At 40.3% G+C, this 17,058-nt stretch overlaps 1 protein-coding gene across 9 annotated transcripts in view; it reads left to right on the forward strand.

The window, feature by feature from the left end:
• LOC139420408 (cullin-2-like) overlaps positions 1-17,058 on the forward strand; it is a 34,263-nt gene that overhangs the window by 10,986 nt on the left and 6,219 nt on the right. For 2 of the 9 annotated variants that reach the window (XM_071170473.1, XM_071170481.1), the window contains exons 1-14: positions 2,400-2,503; positions 3,688-3,826; positions 4,095-4,197; positions 4,391-4,485; positions 5,543-5,648; positions 5,782-5,864; positions 6,236-6,332; positions 6,600-6,710; positions 8,181-8,367; positions 12,054-12,178; positions 13,543-13,650; positions 15,547-15,606; positions 15,814-15,942; positions 16,214-16,300. In XM_071170473.1, coding sequence (XP_071026574.1) covers positions 3,708-3,826; positions 4,095-4,197; positions 4,391-4,485; positions 5,543-5,648; positions 5,782-5,864; positions 6,236-6,332; positions 6,600-6,710; positions 8,181-8,367; positions 12,054-12,178; positions 13,543-13,650; positions 15,547-15,606; positions 15,814-15,942; positions 16,214-16,300 — 1,410 coding nt within the window. In that variant the 5' untranslated portion in view covers positions 2,400-2,503; positions 3,688-3,707. Of the gene's footprint in view, positions 1-2,399; positions 2,504-2,536; positions 2,931-3,660; positions 3,827-4,094; positions 4,198-4,390; positions 4,486-5,542; positions 5,649-5,781; positions 5,865-6,235; positions 6,333-6,599; positions 6,711-8,180; positions 8,368-12,053; positions 12,179-13,542; positions 13,651-15,546; positions 15,607-15,813; positions 15,943-16,213; positions 16,301-17,058 lie in introns of those variants that run through there. The other 7 variants (XM_071170477.1, XM_071170482.1, XM_071170474.1 and 4 more) reach the window with 5 other exon arrangements.

The raw sequence follows: 17,058 nt of genomic DNA on the forward strand, positions 1-17,058 counted from the left end.
TGAACTGAGTCTAGGTGCGTTGTTGGCTAATGTGTGGCTAAATACCTCAAAATTAAGATCAACAAATATCGCTATCGATTAGAGTTCAATGGAAATTTTAACCGTATTTATTTAAAAATCATAATAGATCGTACGCTCGCGATGCGTATAATTTAAAGTGTTTTTGATTGGACAGAGCTAACTTTCTTCTTGGAACGTTGAACTGCTGCGGCCAAATCCCCACCCCAGTCAAAGTGCACACCCGATCTACCCTGTAACACCCATTCACATGGTCCAGATCTTGAGATTTGTCTGATCCGGAAGGCTCAGCACCATTCAGGTCTGTCTGTGTTACTTTGTCCATAGCTACTGTAGCTAAGCCTACTACTTGTAGCAGAGTATCGATCGAATAAAAGTGAGTAGCGAGCGACATCTGGTGGTTTTAGGTCAGTAAATCGACCCCTTTGGCTACAGACAGACTTCCCACCAACACAACACTACCAAATATTTGTATAAGTATCTATGAGAGATTGTTACATGAGATTACAATTTATATCTAACTTTGAAACTAAAGTACATATAATGTCATTCAGTCTAATTGTAATTGAATGTTGTTTATGTGCTAAGAGTACGTTATGTTAATTTTCAACATTTTGGGCAGACAGGTCCTAAATTGTAGATGCATCTCTGGATCTCCTTATTTAACAAAGATGTGCCTCTAGGCAAATACATTATATTGACACAGTGTGTGTATTTCGTGTAAATGTAATATGATATGAATATAACCTAAATAATGAATTAAGCAATGAATACAGTCACAGGTAAATGGCTGTTTCCGTGACACAGCACTGCCTCACGTTCCTTATTGCTTTTATAAAACTGTTACCAACATATTAAAATAACAATGAATTACATATTTTCATTAAAAGTTATTTTGATGAGTCAATTCATACAATTTCATTCTTCCACCAGAAAATATAGTCCGGACAAAAATCTGGTTGTTTGTTCTTTTGGTCATGTTACTATAGACGCGAAGGCAGTCATTCATTAGTTTTGCTTCGTTGCTATGCAAAAGGCTTTGTCACAGATAGAACAATGAGTCAGATGAGTCAACGGATGTATATATGTGAAGCATCCGGTTGGCGTTTCCACTCACTATCAAATATGGTGATGAGAGGAAGCCCAGTGGCCGGCAGTGGGAGAAGATGGATTTTGTCCGACATTCTGCAAATTTTCTCATCGATGAAACATTTGATCTCCAATTTTCATGTTTCCAAAACCAGGATCTGTACCAAACAAAGTGGACTGCGTTTTGTAGACTTTACCCCTTGAAAAAGTTTCCAAAAAATTATGCAAATAAATGCTAGAACGAATCAATCTAACTAGCTCTGCCAACCTCCTTGCTTGTTCTGCCCACTATGATGAATTTGCTCCCGTTGGAAACGACAGGCTCTGGTTTATCTTGGGTTAGTTGTCAAATTATTTGGACTGGTCGTCCATTCTAAACAAAATGGTGTCTATGCAGGCTGGATAAAGTTATTGTCACTCGCAAGCTAGTCACGTCAAACAATGAACCTGGAATGACAGTACACTAGCTACATTTTAGTTTGTTTTAGATTTTTTTCTATTGACAATTACTTGGATATTTCCATGATAGTGACGTTGTTGCGTGATGGCTCAGAAAAAGTTGTCTTGTCTCTGGGCACTCTATGTATGGTACTAAGCGATATTAACCCCGGCTGTACCAAACTAAATGTTAGACTGGAAGCAAGGGGAAATTATGTGCGAGTTGAGATCAATACAAAAGATGATTCTGACAACAACATGAACATGATATTCTCATTGAAGGCGCAGTGATACTTTTCAGATGGAACTGTTAGCAGGCATAGGTGTGTATTTGATGACCAATAGAGCACGGCTTGGAACGCTGCTCGTCCAATCAGCATCCAGGAGCGAAACAACAAGTTTTATACAGTAATACAGTTTGACACAGTCAATATTCAAGACCACTTGAATGACACACAACTTTTTAAGTAGACTGGTTCTTAACTCTTCCAATCATACGAATAATAGCCTACCGTATATATTTTAGTATTTATACTTCACATCTTGCATTTGTACATCTGAAGAAATGTACATTAGTTTTCATACGCATTCATAAACGACTTTTTGCTCTACCTTACAGCTCCCTAACGGGTACCCGTAGATTGTGCCGACACCATTACAAAATAGGGATGTTCTTGCCTTAAAATCTTGTTTTTTTTGTAAGTGTTTGACTCGACGCCCCCTGTAATTGTGACTTTTATTAGATATACATGTTTTCATTGTGCACGATACACATTTACATTCTCTGATATTATTATATTAAATGCAAATAATTACTACTCCAATACAGTACACCCTACAGCTGATACAATGGTATTTTCCATAAGGTAGGGTAATGGAGAGCTGTAGCTAAGCGAAAGCGATCAAGCCTGTGACAGTGAAGAAACTTGACTTTTATTAACACATATATTAGTTAGAGGTATGTATATATTGGAAATCTTCACGTAACCTTGTTGACATGTTTCTGTAAACCATGATACTGTGATGTAGCGTGTTGTCAGTGCAAATGTATTGAAGTCGCAGCTAGCTAGCTAACGTTAGGAAGCTTCCCCAAATCGGTCGCTAGTTAGAAATGCCGAGCTTTAACTGGATCTCTAAGCTAGCAGCTATACCTAGCTAGATATTTTGGTACTTCTTCCTAGCTACATGGTTGGTTAGTAAATTTAAGGCATTGTTCGAGAAAAATATGACTGTTTGTGACTTCAATGAGTAGCTAACTAAGTGAAATAGCTATGTCTTTAACATGTAGCAACATTCTCCGAAAGTGACAAGCTAGCTTGAATGACGAATGGATAGCTGCAAGCTAGCTAGCCAGGCCTAAAAAAAAGTATTGCGGGATATCTAAGGTGAGCATTAAACTCATCTTGCTACCTGTGACAGTTCAACTCATGTCATGAATGACTGAATATTGTTAGCATATAGCATCGCTGATGTAGTTAGCTAGCAACGTTGGGTTCCATGATTACTGATTCTTTTATCGAAATGTTTTGTTTACAATGTGTCAATTAGTTTTCTAGTAACAGCCCGTGAATTTGGTGCAACAATCGAGTTTATTCCCTTTTTTAACGTTAGCTATTAATATGAAATTTCGTTGATTGTTTGAATGTTGAGGTGTAACGTTAATGCAATGTAGGCCTAAATCGACATTTGTGTTACTGAGCTGATGCAGTATAATATTTAAATAATTTCCCTGCAAATTTGTACATGACCCATTTGTGATATGGCTTTTAGTTTAAGTTGTTACATTAACTGTAATTTGTTCAATTAATGACATTAACCTTATCACAACACAATGTTTGAGATTGTAATTGCAAACAGTACTTCAAATCAGAGTTAATATCATTATGCTTCACGCAGATCAGTGAATGATCTGTATTGTTTAATTATTTATACATATTATGTAACAGTTTATCCAATCAGAAGAGGAAAAATACCATTCATATTCGCAGTCTGATGTTTAACTAATTAAAATTGGAGTGTATATTAACTGATTCGACAACAATACATTATTAATCTGCTCTAATAATTCTCAAATAGTTTTCTCCAATATTACAGTGCTGTGCAATCACACCAATAACTGTTATTTTCCCCTCTTTATCTCAGCCTGAAGAAGAAGCCATACGATGTCCTTGAAGCCGCGGGTGGTGGACTTTGATGAAACATGGAACAAGCTACTGACGACAATCAAGGCTGTGGTGATGCTTGATTATGTGGAGAGGGCCACATGGAACGACAGATTCTCGTATCCTTTCCGTTTCAGCTCTATAGTTAAAAAAAAAAAAAAAGTTCCTGAAGGGTCGTTTTTTTGTGTGTTTTAGTTTGCTTATGATTTAGGAGGCTAAAATGCCACTGGTCTGTGATTACGTAGTCGAGCCATTAAAACAAGCCAAAGTTAACTTTGGGACATTTTCAAGTTCACGTGTCACTTTTTAAATAGAAAATAATGTCTGCATGTTTTTCTTCTTCAGTGTTACATATGAATGTGTTTGACTCCTTTACTCTAAAATCAGTGACATCTATGCCTTGTGTGTTGCTTACCCAGAGCCTCTGGGTGAAAAGTTATACACAGAGACCAAGGTGTTCCTGGAGAACCATGTCAGACAATTGTACAAGGTAAATACGATTCATCATTTGGGGGAAATATATGTGATCTGTTATCTACTAAATGTTAGTCCATTAAGCTATTGATTTCACTTGATTCAGATACATTTCCATTGCTTAACATTGGATAGCCTAATAGCTGTATTTGTTGATTGTCTGCTTTTCATTGAGGTGCCAACTTATATTTTTTTGTCTGTAATTTCAGAAAGTTCTGGAGTCGGAGGAGAAGGTTTTAGTTATGTACCACAGATACTGGGAGGAGTATAGCAAGGGGGCAGACTACATGGATTGCTTGTACAGGTAATATCCATCATCCTTTTTATGAATGTTTTGATGAACCCAGAGGAATATGCGAGCCAATACACCAGGTTTGACTAAATCTGAAATAATACAGACCATCTTATATGAGTTCAGTCTTACTGTAAGCCCTATCTTTCCTATTGTTTAGTGCCAGTGAACTTGACTGTGGCTGTGTTTTGTAGGATTTTGCCACAGAAATGCGGTATGAGGTGCATGAGCACTGTAGTTACTGTAGAGTTCAGTCCTTCCTGCTTCTCCCATAGGCTCCCCTCATTATTGGGGATTGTTACCTTGAAACGCTTGTCTTTGAAGTGCCAACAACCATTGACTGTTTCTGCGTGTGTCCTCTTCATTTAAAAATCAATACCCCATAGAGGTATTGGATCTATTTTTACAAGTGCACTTGGGCGGGTAATGTGTTTGTGTGTGTGTGATATCTGATAGTACTGGAGTAGAGTACTGCTATTGTATAGCTGCCAGCACTTATCACCCAGTCATGTCTATTTCCTGACCTACCCTGCCATTGACACCTTATATAAAGAACACTGCCACTTCTACAATTTAGGCTAAGCTACATTTCTCAGGTGCAGATATTTTATATTTCACATTGGTAGATGTTTTGGGAAATTTAAGACTTTGGCTACCTCACCACAGTGACAGCTTTAGATATAATCATATTTCGACAACAAGCTCCTCATCAATTTGAGAGGTAATTTAGTGCGTTGTCATCCCATCATTTTGTATATATACATAGTTCATATCGCTTCTCATCACTGTCTTGCTGATGCTAAGTGGACAGCACAGCTGTGAAAACAACTTGTAGATAGTCTGACTGCCATCAGAGCCAGCATTTCTGTCTGCTCTCTCTGTGGCCTGATAGGCCCTGGGAACTTGGCCATTCACACACATCTGAATCTGTAGAGACTTATGGGTCGCCCATAGTGAGCTAGTCTTACCAACACTTTGGTAAATAACTCTAGATAAGAGTTATTATCAAGTGTTATTATTTTAATATGATGTTGTGTATTGCACTTTCTCTTCCCTCTTTCTAATGTAGGTACCTCAACACACAGTTCATCAAGAAGAACAAACTGACAGAGGCAGACTTGCAGTATGGCTATGGAGGGGTTGACATGAATGAACCACTTATGGAGATAGGAGAGGTAAGTCTCAATCATATCTTATTACTTACATTCTCAGTTATTCAGTACAAGTGTCACAATATATCAGTTTGCATTTCTGAGTGCTTACATACAATATTATGTGCTCATACAATTCTCCTTACTGTAATTTCAGCTAGCACTAGACATGTGGAGGAAACTGATGATCGAGCCCCTGCAAGCTGTCCTGATACGGATGCTGCTGAATGAAGTCAAAAAGTTGGTTCTTGGTTTATATGTACAGTAGTTATTGGTTCAAATGTGCACTATGATTATACAAGGCTAGCATTGGAGGAGAAGCTCTTGAGGTGAAATGCACAGTTCTCATATTTAGCGATTTGTTATTGTCATAATGACTTGGCCTGAAGGTTAGTTTCTGTGAAGATAAATAAATAACTTTTTGCTCTGTTCTGACATAGTATTGTTGTAGCAGGCTAATCCAGTTTAGGTTATTACTGTTAGGCTACTTATTGAAATAAAATTGAAAACCACAAGTCACCTTCTACTCTTTTAATTCAATTATTTTGCAAGACACATTTAAATGCTGAATAGAAATGGAATCACCCCTAATGGAGTGTGTTCTCCTCCAGTGACCGGTGCGGTGAGGACCCTAATCAGAAAGTAATCCATGGGGTTATCAACTCCTTTGTTCATGTTGAACAGTACAAGAAAAAGTTTCCTCTCAAGGTGAGTAAGCATCTGTCATATGTTGGTTTCTAGATATTTCTGGACAGTGGTCATTTATGTTTACTCTATAGCCTGTTTTCCCACAGTGAATTATTTTATTTTTAAGTTGTTAGCTTGTCTTTGAAACTCGTTTTTTATATAGCCACTATGCCGTTGAATAATTGATACTGTTCGTGCTTGCCTTTGTTAATTAATGTACAGTATACTGCATGTCCATGCCGACGTGTGTGTTCTCTAAACTCACGCGTGGCTTTTCCTATGTTTCAGTTTTATCAGGAAATCTTCGAAGGGCCTTTTCTGACGAAAACAGGAGAGTATTACAAACAGGAAGCCTCCAATTTACTGCAAGAGTCCAACTGCTCACAGTATATGGAAAAGGTAAGATGGCTGTAGTAAGTCCACCTAATAGAGATCTATAGTGCTCTATGAATTATAGGATCTCTGTGGTCTAACTGTTCACAGTAGCGTTGTGGAAAAGGGTAAGATGTCTGATGGACAGGTAGTGTAGTTCACTTCCTTGTTACCCGCTGCTCTCTGTTTTATTCTTTGTACATAGAATCCAAGAGCTCTACTGTTCTCTATTGTGACCCTAAGAAATACTGTTGTCTCATTGGAAGCATGTAGGCAAACCGTTGATGTTCGGGTAGTATAAATTATGAATTCAGTTAAATAGTGGGACTTGCCATTGCTACAAATGGATATGGTGTATTTTGCTGTGGGTTCTTGGTGTTAGTTTATCAGAGGCTCGGTGACTCTTGGGCATTGCTCTGCTGTGAGTCTGCGGAGACCCATGGAGCAACCAGCTGTAGCACCGTCAGAGTTTAATCTGTGTATTACTGTTTGACTGACTGACTCTAGTGAAAAGAGATCACAGACAGTCCCTTACATTAGCTAGCTAACTCACATCATGGCTGCCGCCTGCTGCGTCTGAAATGGCACCCTATTCACTATAAACTGTAGTCCACTACTTATGGGCTTTGTCGAAAAGTAGTGCACTATATAGGGAGTAGGGTGCCATTTGGCACTTGGCCTCTGTTCACGAATGGACCTGTAAATTGGTGATCTGATAGCCCTTTAACCAGGATAAACACCACGCTGGCTTTAAAAGGCAATGGGGCAGTCGGCAGTGTGTAGGAGTGTCTGGCCATCTGTTGTTCTGCTGAGCGTGACTGAACTCCCTATAAATGGGATATGTGATATGCCTCGCTCGCTGCCCTGGCCTGCGGTTCTCATGTCCAGACCAGCCTAACGCGATCAAACTGAGGTAGCTTTCCTTTTCAGAAAAACTCAGGCGCTTTAGCTGCTTTTAGCAACGCTAGTATTTGCACAATAGAGTTGCTAGGAATTAGCTTCCAAAAAGAACGTAATAGTCTGCCGGAAGTCAACGTTAAATAACATTTAATTTAAACTTACTCTGCTGATCTTCCATAGGGTTGGTCCTTATACAGGGGGGTACATTTATACAAAAACATCTAATAGAACATAAATGAGACTTTCCAAGCGTGCGTCTGTTGTAGACCCACTTCCTCTCTACTTACCTCATGTCAAAGTAAAAGTCGTGAATGTGTGCCATACCGGCACAAAAAAATAACTTGTGGGGGACATTTATTTTTGACATGATGAAAGCAGAGAGGGACTGACCTCAACTAGGAACTTCATGGGTCTACAGCAGACCCACGTTTGGAAATTCTGTTTAATTATACGTTCCATTTGATGTTTGTTGGCAGTCATTCAGCCCGATTGGGATTGGGCCAGTTAGCAAGTAGCGTCTTTGACATGTGCACAATTAACTGTATTTAACAAATGAATCAATCCAATGTGTTCCCTTCCCTCCCTGACTCCACCAAGGTTTTAGGACGGTTGAAAGACGAGGAGGTGCGATGTCGAAAGTACCTGCATCCCAGCTCCTACGCCAAAGTCATCCACGAATGCCAGCAGAGGATGGTGGCGGACCACCTGCAGTTCCTCCATGGGGAGTGTCAGAACATCATCCGCCAGGAGAAGAGAGACGGTCAGTCTGGTTACAGGAGCGACGGTCAGTTTGTTTGATACTAATAGATCCAGGGGCTGGCTTAGACTGTATTACTGTAGTTAGATGGTCAGTCTGTAGTTAGATAGTCAGTCTGAGAGTTAGGACAGTCTGTAAATTAGATGGTCAGTCTGTACACTGAACAAAAATATAAACGCAACATGCAACAATTTCAAAGATTGTACTGAGTTACAGTTCATATAAGGAAATCAGTTAGTTTAAATTTATTAGGCCCTAATCCATGGATTTTGGTGGTCACAGATACCTTAAAAAAAAAAAGTAGGTGCTTGGATCAGAAAACCAATCCGTATCTGGTGTGACCACCATTTGCCTCATGCAGCGCGACACATCTTAACATAGAGTTAATCAGGCTGTTGATTGTGGCCTGTGGAATGTTGTCCTACTCTTCAATAGCAGTGCGAAGTTGCTGGATATTGGCGGAACTGGAACATGCTGTCGTCCATGGAGATTCAAAGCATCCCAAACATGCTCAATGAGTGACATGTCTGATGAGTATACAGGCCAGAACAGAGACATTTTCGTCATCAAGGAATTGTGCACAGATCCTTCCGACATGGGGTTGTGCATTATCATGTTGAAACATGTGGTGATGGCGGCAGATGAATGGTACAACAATGGGCCTCGGGATCTTGTCACGGTATCTCTGTGCATTCAAATTGCCATCGATTACATTTTGTTCGCTGTCTGTAGTTTGTCTGCCCATACCATAACCCCACCGCCACCATGGGGCACTCTGTTCACAGTGTTGAAATCAGCAAATAGCTCGCCACACAATGCCATCTTGCCGGGACAATTGAAACCGGGATTCATCTGTGAAGAGCACACTTCTCCAGCGTGCCAGTGGCCGTCGAAGTTGAGTATTTGCCCACTGAAGTCAGTTACGATGCCAAACTGCAGTCAGGTCAAGACCCTGGTGAGGACAACAAACATGCAGATGAGCTTCCCTGAGACGGTTTATGACAGTTTGTGCAGCAATTCCTTCAGTTGTGCAAACCCATAGTTTCACCAGCTGCCCGGGTGGCTGGTCTCAGACGATCCTGCAGGTGAAGAAGCCGAATGTGGAGGTCCTGGGCTGGGGTGGTTACACATGGTCTGCGTTTGTGAGGCCGGTTGGATGTACTGCCAAAATGTCTAACGTCTCGATCACACTGACAGCGTCATTGCATATCCAATGGAACGCTGCGTTTGCCTTGCTTACGCAAGGTGCTTACGCTGGATTTATCGAATGTATGCATCAAACTATGTGTAGACGGCTTGACAGAAATGGTAGTAGAAGGTGAATGTTGAACTTTTGTTGCACACACATCCAGATGATGCTGCGTATGATTTTGCGCAAAGACGCTATTGGTGTGAACAATGCGTAAAACAATTTGAGGCGGGTTATGGTCGAAAAATTCTCTGCCAACAGCTCTGGTGGACATTCCTGCAGTCAGTATGCCAATTGCATACTCCCTCAACTTGACATCTGTGGCATTGTGTTCTGTGACAAAATTGCACATTGTAGAGTGGCCTTTTATTGTCCCCAGCACAAGGTGCGCCTGTGTAAGGATTATGCTGTTTAATCAGCTTCTTGATATGCCACACCTGTCAGGTGGATGGATTATCTTGGCAAAGGAGAAATGCTCACTAACAGGGATGTAAGCAAATTTGTGCACAGAATTAATGAGAAATAAGCTTTTAGTACGTACAGTTGAAGTCGGAAGTTTACATACACCTTAGCCAAATACATTTACATTTAAACATTTAAATTCCTGACATTTAATCCTAGTAAAAATTCCCTGTTTTAGGTCAGTTAGAATGACCACTTTATTTTAAGAATGTGAAATGGCAGAATAATAGTAGAAATAATTATTTATTTCAGCTTTTATTTCTTTCATCACATTCCCAGTGGGTCAGAAGTTTACATACACTCAATTAGAATTTGGTAGCATTGCCTTTAAAATTGTTTAACTTGGGTCAAACGTTTCAGGTAGCCTTCCACAAACTTCCCACAATAAGTTGGGTGAATTTTGGCCCATTCCTCCTGACAGAGCTGGTGTAACTTAGTCAGGTTTGTAGGCCTCTTTGTTCACACACTTTTTCAGTTCTGCACACAAATGTTCTATAGAATTGAGGTCAAGGCTTTGTGATGGCCACTCCAATACCTTGACTTTGTTGTCCTTAAGCCATTTTGCCACAACTTTGGAAGTATGCTTGGGGTTATTGTCCATTTGGAAGACCCATTTGCGACCAAGCTTTAACTTTAACTGATGTCTTGAGATGTTGCTTCAATACATCCATATCATTTTTTTCCCTCATGATGCCATCTATTTTGTGAAGTGCACCAGTTCCTCCTGCAGCAAAGCACCCCCACAACATGATGCTGCTACCACCGTGCTTCACGGTTGGGATGGTGTTCTTCGGCTTGCAAGTCTCCCCTTTTTCCTCCAAACATAACGATGGTCATTATGGCCAAACAGTTCTATTTTTGTTTCACCAGACCAGAGGACATTTCTCCAAAAAGTACAATCTTTGTCCCCATGTGCAGTTGCAAACCGTAGTCTGGCTTTTTTAATTGAGGTTTTGGAGCAGTGGCTTCTTCCTTGTTGAGCGGCCTTTCAAATTATGGGATTAGTTTATGGGATTAGTTTTACTGTGGATTTAGATACTTTTGTACCTGTTTCCTCCAGCATCTTCACAAAGTCCATTACTGTTGTTCTGGGATAGATTTGCACTTTTCTCACCAAAGGACATTCATCTCTAGGAGACAGAACGCGTCTCCTTCCTGCGCGGTAATGACCGCCGCGTGGTCCCATTGTGTTTATACTTGCGTACTATTGTTTGTACAGATGAACGTGGTACCTTCAGGCATTTGGAAATTGCTCCCAAGGATGAACCAGACTTGTGGAGGTCTTGGCTGATTTATTTGGGTTTTCCCATGATGTCAAGCAAAGAGGCACTGAGATTGAAGGTAGGCCATGAAATACATCCACAGGTACACTTGAGTCCAATTGACTCAAATGATGTCAATTAGCCTATCAGAAGCTTCTAAAGCCGTGACATCATTTTATGGAATTTTCCAAGCTGTTTCAAGGCACAGTCAACTTAGTGTATGTAAACTTCTGACCCACTGGAATTGTGATAGATTATTTCACTTATAATTCAATATGTCTGTAAACAATTGTTGGAAAAATTACTTGTCATGCACAAAGTAAATGTCCTAACTGACTTGACAGAACTATAGTTTGTTAACAAGAAATTTGTGGAGTGGTTGAAAAATGAGTTTTAATGACTCCAACCTTAGTGTATGTAATCTTTCGACTTCAACTATATGGAACATTTCTGGGATCTTTTATTTCAGCTCATGCAACATGGGACCAACACTTGTTGCGTTTTATAATTTTGTTTAGTGTAGATAGGCAGTATAGTTAGATGGTCAGTCTGGTAGCTACTAGCCTATAGATCCAGGGGCTGGCTTAAAGCCAGTGTTAATTAAGCACAGGTCATCCTTTCTTTGGCGATTGAGCAGGCTGTATTTGACCTGGCTGGCTAAATCCCATATGTTTCTGGCCATTACCATAGCAAATAGCTATCAGATTTCAAATTGACCATAGAACATCCAGCTGTGGCTGACTGTGAAGAGCTCCATAACCTCCCCCCCCCCCATCTCTTCCCCTCTCTCCCCCCTACAGACATGGCTAACATGTACACCCTGCTGCGAGCCGTGTCCAGTGGTCTACCTCACATGATCCAGGAGCTCCAGGTCCATATCCACGACGAGGGCATCCGCGCCACCAGTAACCTCTCTCAGGAAAACGTACGTCACATCTCCACCTCCCCAAGTTATCACTCTACATTATCAGTATGCATGATCAGATGGTGTTTTTAGATGTTCTGTTCTTTTACAATACAAAACATACACTGACAACAGCCTACAGACTCACGTCAACGACATCACCCATGCCCCAGACCCACCTGCTCACACCCCCATCTCCAGCGCCCGCATCACTCTCCGCCTCATGGCCTCAAACGGCACCATTTTGTTTCTATCTGTCTCCCCCGCACTTTCAACATTTAGATAAGAAAGCATTTGACCTTTCCATTGTGTTAACTATGGAGGATTTGTTGATTTCCAGTTTTTAAGTATACACTTTTTTTACGATGATTGGCAAGAAAAGTATCGTCCAATCCTTCGGTATCTCACTGCACCCTCATGTCTTATAATATGCAGACAGACGGATTACATTGTACTACTTCTGACAGTCATCTTTCAAACTCCGTCCGTAACTTTTCGAAGAAGTTCCTAGAAGTCATGGATTATTGAGTCATTATTAGTTTCCCACTTAAAGACATGACTCTGCCATTGTGCTGTACAATTTGTGAATGTAGTGTCTTGTATAATACATTCTATACATTAGTTTTATACTGGATTAAGCATACATTTTTGTCAACTGTAATTTCGTAAGTTATGTTCCAACGGCAATTATTTCTACGTCTGGGTTCCAATAGTTCATCTTTTTTTCCCCCCTAAGTGATTGTCAGGTTTTGCATAGCTAACCTATAATATGAATATCCTTTTCTGACTCGAATATTTGACTCACATGATCATTGTCATAAACCTGATATGACAAGAATAGGTCACCAGTAACCCGTCTCAGTAAAACGACAGTCCTAGATGGGTTGTTTTGGGGGCTTAAAACACTAGCTATACGTGATCAGATTATCAATAACTCACAGCTCACACACACAACCCTTTAAACCCCCCTATGCTCCTTTTAAATCCCCTCTTTCAACGTCACCAAGGTCTCTTCTAGCCATGGTAGTCAAAATAATGGCCAACTTGGCATTTTAATACATGATGGAATGCTAATTGCCACACCTGCGTTACCATATTTCTACAGATTATCTTAAAATGAGATTTTAACCTTAACCACACTGTTTACCTTATGCCTAACCCTAAATGTAAATTAAGACCAAAAAGCATTTAAAAAAAAATATATATATATATATAGGCAATTTTGGCTAATGGAAACCAAGCACCTGCTTTCAATATATTTTATATCCCTGATTTACTCAGGTGGTTCCTTTATTTTGGCTGTTACCGGTATCTGATTATATCGCTAACATAATATAACAGGCCACTGCTAAACCTCCTGTTGTTTCATTTGGTTCCCTCCCCAGATGCCAACCCTGTTTGTGGAGTCCGTGTTGGAGGTTCACAGTAAATTTGTTCAGCTCATTAACACAGTGCTGAATGGGGATCTACACTTCATGAGCGCACTTGATAAGGTATTATCATAATGACTCCCTGGCAAAATCACAATGTGGACACTAGACAGTTAATACCAGTAGGTGGCGGCAGTGAGATGTTTGTCCTCACTATAGGATGTGCTTCCAGATTGTTCCTCACTCCCTGCGGGAAAGAATCAAGTTTGTACAGTGCCTTGCGAAAGTATTCGGCCCCCTTGAACTTTGCGACCTTTTGCCACATTTCAGGCTTCAAACATAAAGATATAAAACTGTATTTTTTTGTGAAGAATCAACAAGTGGGACACAATCATGAAGTGGAACGACATTTATTGGATATTTCAAACTTTTTTAACAAATCAAAAACTGAAAAATTGGGCGTGCAAAATTATTCAGCCCCTTTACTTTCAGTGCAGCAAACTCTCTCCAGAAGTTCAGTGAGGATCTCTGAATGATCCAATGTTGACCTAAATGACTAATGATGATAAATACAATCCACCTGTGTGTAATCAAGTCTCCGTATAAATGCACCTGCACTGTGATAGTCTCAGAGGTCCGTTAAAAGCGCAGAGAGCATCATGAAGAACAAGGAACACACCAGGCAGGTCCGAGATACTGTTGTGAAGAAGTTTAAAGCCGGATTTGGATACAAAAAGATTTCCCAAGCTTTAAACATCCCAAGGAGCACTGTGCAAGCGATAATATTGAAATGGAAGGAGTATCAGACCACTGCGAATCTACCAAGACCTGGCCGTCCCTCTAAACTTTCAGCTCATACAAGGAGAAGACTGATCAGAGATGCAGCCAAGAGGCCCATGATCACTCTGGATGAACTGCAGAGATCTACAGCTGAGGTGGGAGACTCTGTCCATAGGACAACAATCAGTCGTATATTGCACAAATCTGGCCTTTATGGAAGAGTGGCAAGAAGAAAGCCATTTCTTAAAGATATCCATAAAAAGTGTTGTTTAAAGTTTGCCACAAGCCACCTGGGAGACACACCAAACATGTGGAAGAAGGTGCTCTGGTCAGATGAAACCAAAATGGAACTTTTTGGCAACAATGCAAAACGTTATGTTTGGCGTAAAAGCAACACAGCTCATCACTCTGAACACACCATCCCCACTGTCAAACATGGTGGTGGCAGCATCATGGTTTGGGCCTGCTTTTCTTCAGCAGGGACAGGGAAGATGGTTAAAATTGATGGGAAGATGGATGGAGCCAAATACAGGACCATTCTGGAAGAAAACCTGATGGAGTCTGCAAAAGACCTGAGACTGGGACGGAGATTTGTCTTCCAACAAGACAATGATCCAAAACATAAAGCAAAATCTACAATGGAATGGTTCAAAAATAAACATATCCAGGTGTTAGAATGGCCAAGTCAAAGTCCAGACCTGAATCCAATCGAGAATCTGTGGAAAGAACTGAAAACTGCTGTTCACAAATGCTCTCCATCCAACCTCACTGAGCTCGAGCTGTTTTGCAAGGAGGAATGGGAAAAAATTTCAGTCTCTCGATGTGCAAAACTGATAGAGACATACCCCAAGCGACTTACAGCTGTAATCGCAGCAAAAGGTGGCGCTACAAAGTATTAACTTAAGGGGGCTGAATAATTTTGCACGCCCAATTTTTCAGTTTTTGATTTGTTAAAAAAGTTTGAAATATCCAATAAATGTCGTTCCACTTCATGATTGTGTCCCACTTGTTGTTGATTCTTCACAAAAAAATACAGTTTTATATCTTTATGTTTGAAGCCTGAAATGTGGCAAAAGGTCGCAAAGTTCAAGGGGGCTGAATACTTTCGCAAGGCACTGTATATATGAAGGCTCTTCGTTGGTTAAATCATAACTGTTAACTCTTGGTATATATACGTCTAAGCTGTAGATGTACAGAAACTGATGACGTAAAATGACTGCCTTGTTTGATACTCCCCAGGCTTTGACGTCAGTGGTTAACCACAGGGAGCCCAAATCCATCTGCAAAGCACCTGAACTGGTGAGGCTCATTCATAACACCCGAGGTTTGGAAATGTGTGGTGTTATAAGATCATACCCTGGTAATAGACAAAGTAAAAACCCTGTGCACAGCAGTGGGTCTAGATCTCTACTACTTTGCCTGTGTGCATTTAAAAATATATATTTTTTTATTTTGTAGACCATAGTAATGTCTGACCGTGTGGTGTTTTGCCCTTTATCCATATAGCTCGCCAAGTATTGTGACAATCTGCTGAAGAAGTCTGCAAAGGGAATGACAGAGAACGAGGTGGAAGACAAGCTGACCAGCTTCATTACCGTGTTCAAGTACATAGATGACAAGGACGTTTTTCAAAAGGTAGCTGGCAGACGCCAGCTGGCATTAGCATTAGCTGGCAGACGGTAGCTGGCATTAGCGTCATTATCTCAAATGACCAGGGATATTGACTGCTAGTATGGCTGCTTTTTATTCCTTCCAGACTGAATTTGTGATTCACTTTAAGAGCATTAAACAAACAGATGTTTTTTTTTTTTTTTTTTGGAAGCTGATATAATGAATTTATGTTTTGTTTTCTACTTAATGATGTTTTTCACTCTCTCTCTCCCCCTCCTTTCTTTCTTTCGCACAGTTTTATGCAAGAATGTTAGCCAAGCGGTTAATACACGGGCTGTCTTTGTCCATGGACTCGGAAGAAGCCATGATCAACAAACTAAAGGTGAAATAAGACTCTTTTCAACTTTAGCAGGCGCCGGTTAAGGTCTTTCTTGCATAAAATAAGCCTTTTCCAGAAAGGCAGAAAGGCTTCTGACGTGTGGGATAATCTCCTGTTTCTGTAGCGTGAAAAGTCTTGACGTACAAGTACACTCCCTGGACAAGACGCTAACGGAATGCCAATAATTCATGCCATAATTAAGCATCACTCTCTAAACTGTCAGTTTTTCACTTTAAATGCTTTTCCACATAACTCTCAAACCAACCCTTAAAGCAGTGATATTTAAAGTCAGAGTTGTGACACCTAGTGCGATCGTGGGGGGAACTGCAGAGGGGTAGACAAAATAAAAAAGTTTAAAAAAAGTTTTTCTTCTATGGAACAATATACAAACATTTTTGAGAAAGATTATTTGAAAAAAAATAATTTTGAGTAAATGTATTTTTGGTTTATTTAAATTTTAATAAGAGATCAAGATGTAATGATTTGAAGGTTATTTGTTGTTTTAAAAATGTAAATTTTAAGATTGTGTCTTTGGTCGGGTCACGAGAAATACTTGCGGGAAAAATGTGTTCCTTGCTGAAAGAGTATGAATACCACTGCCTCCAAGACGTCCTCCAGTGATTTTTGAACTTTTTACTCTTATGGGAATCTGTGATGTCATCGACCTCCCCTTGCTTGAGGAACAAAAGAGGAAGCCCCCCCCCCCCCAAACACACACACACTTCTCCCTTTCCCAGGTATAACGCTGTGAACTCTCTCTC

The sequence above is a fragment of the Oncorhynchus clarkii genome, chromosome 11 (assembly GCF_045791955.1).
Source record: "Oncorhynchus clarkii lewisi isolate Uvic-CL-2024 chromosome 11, UVic_Ocla_1.0, whole genome shotgun sequence".
Lineage (NCBI taxonomy): Eukaryota > Metazoa > Chordata > Actinopteri > Salmoniformes > Salmonidae > Oncorhynchus > Oncorhynchus clarkii.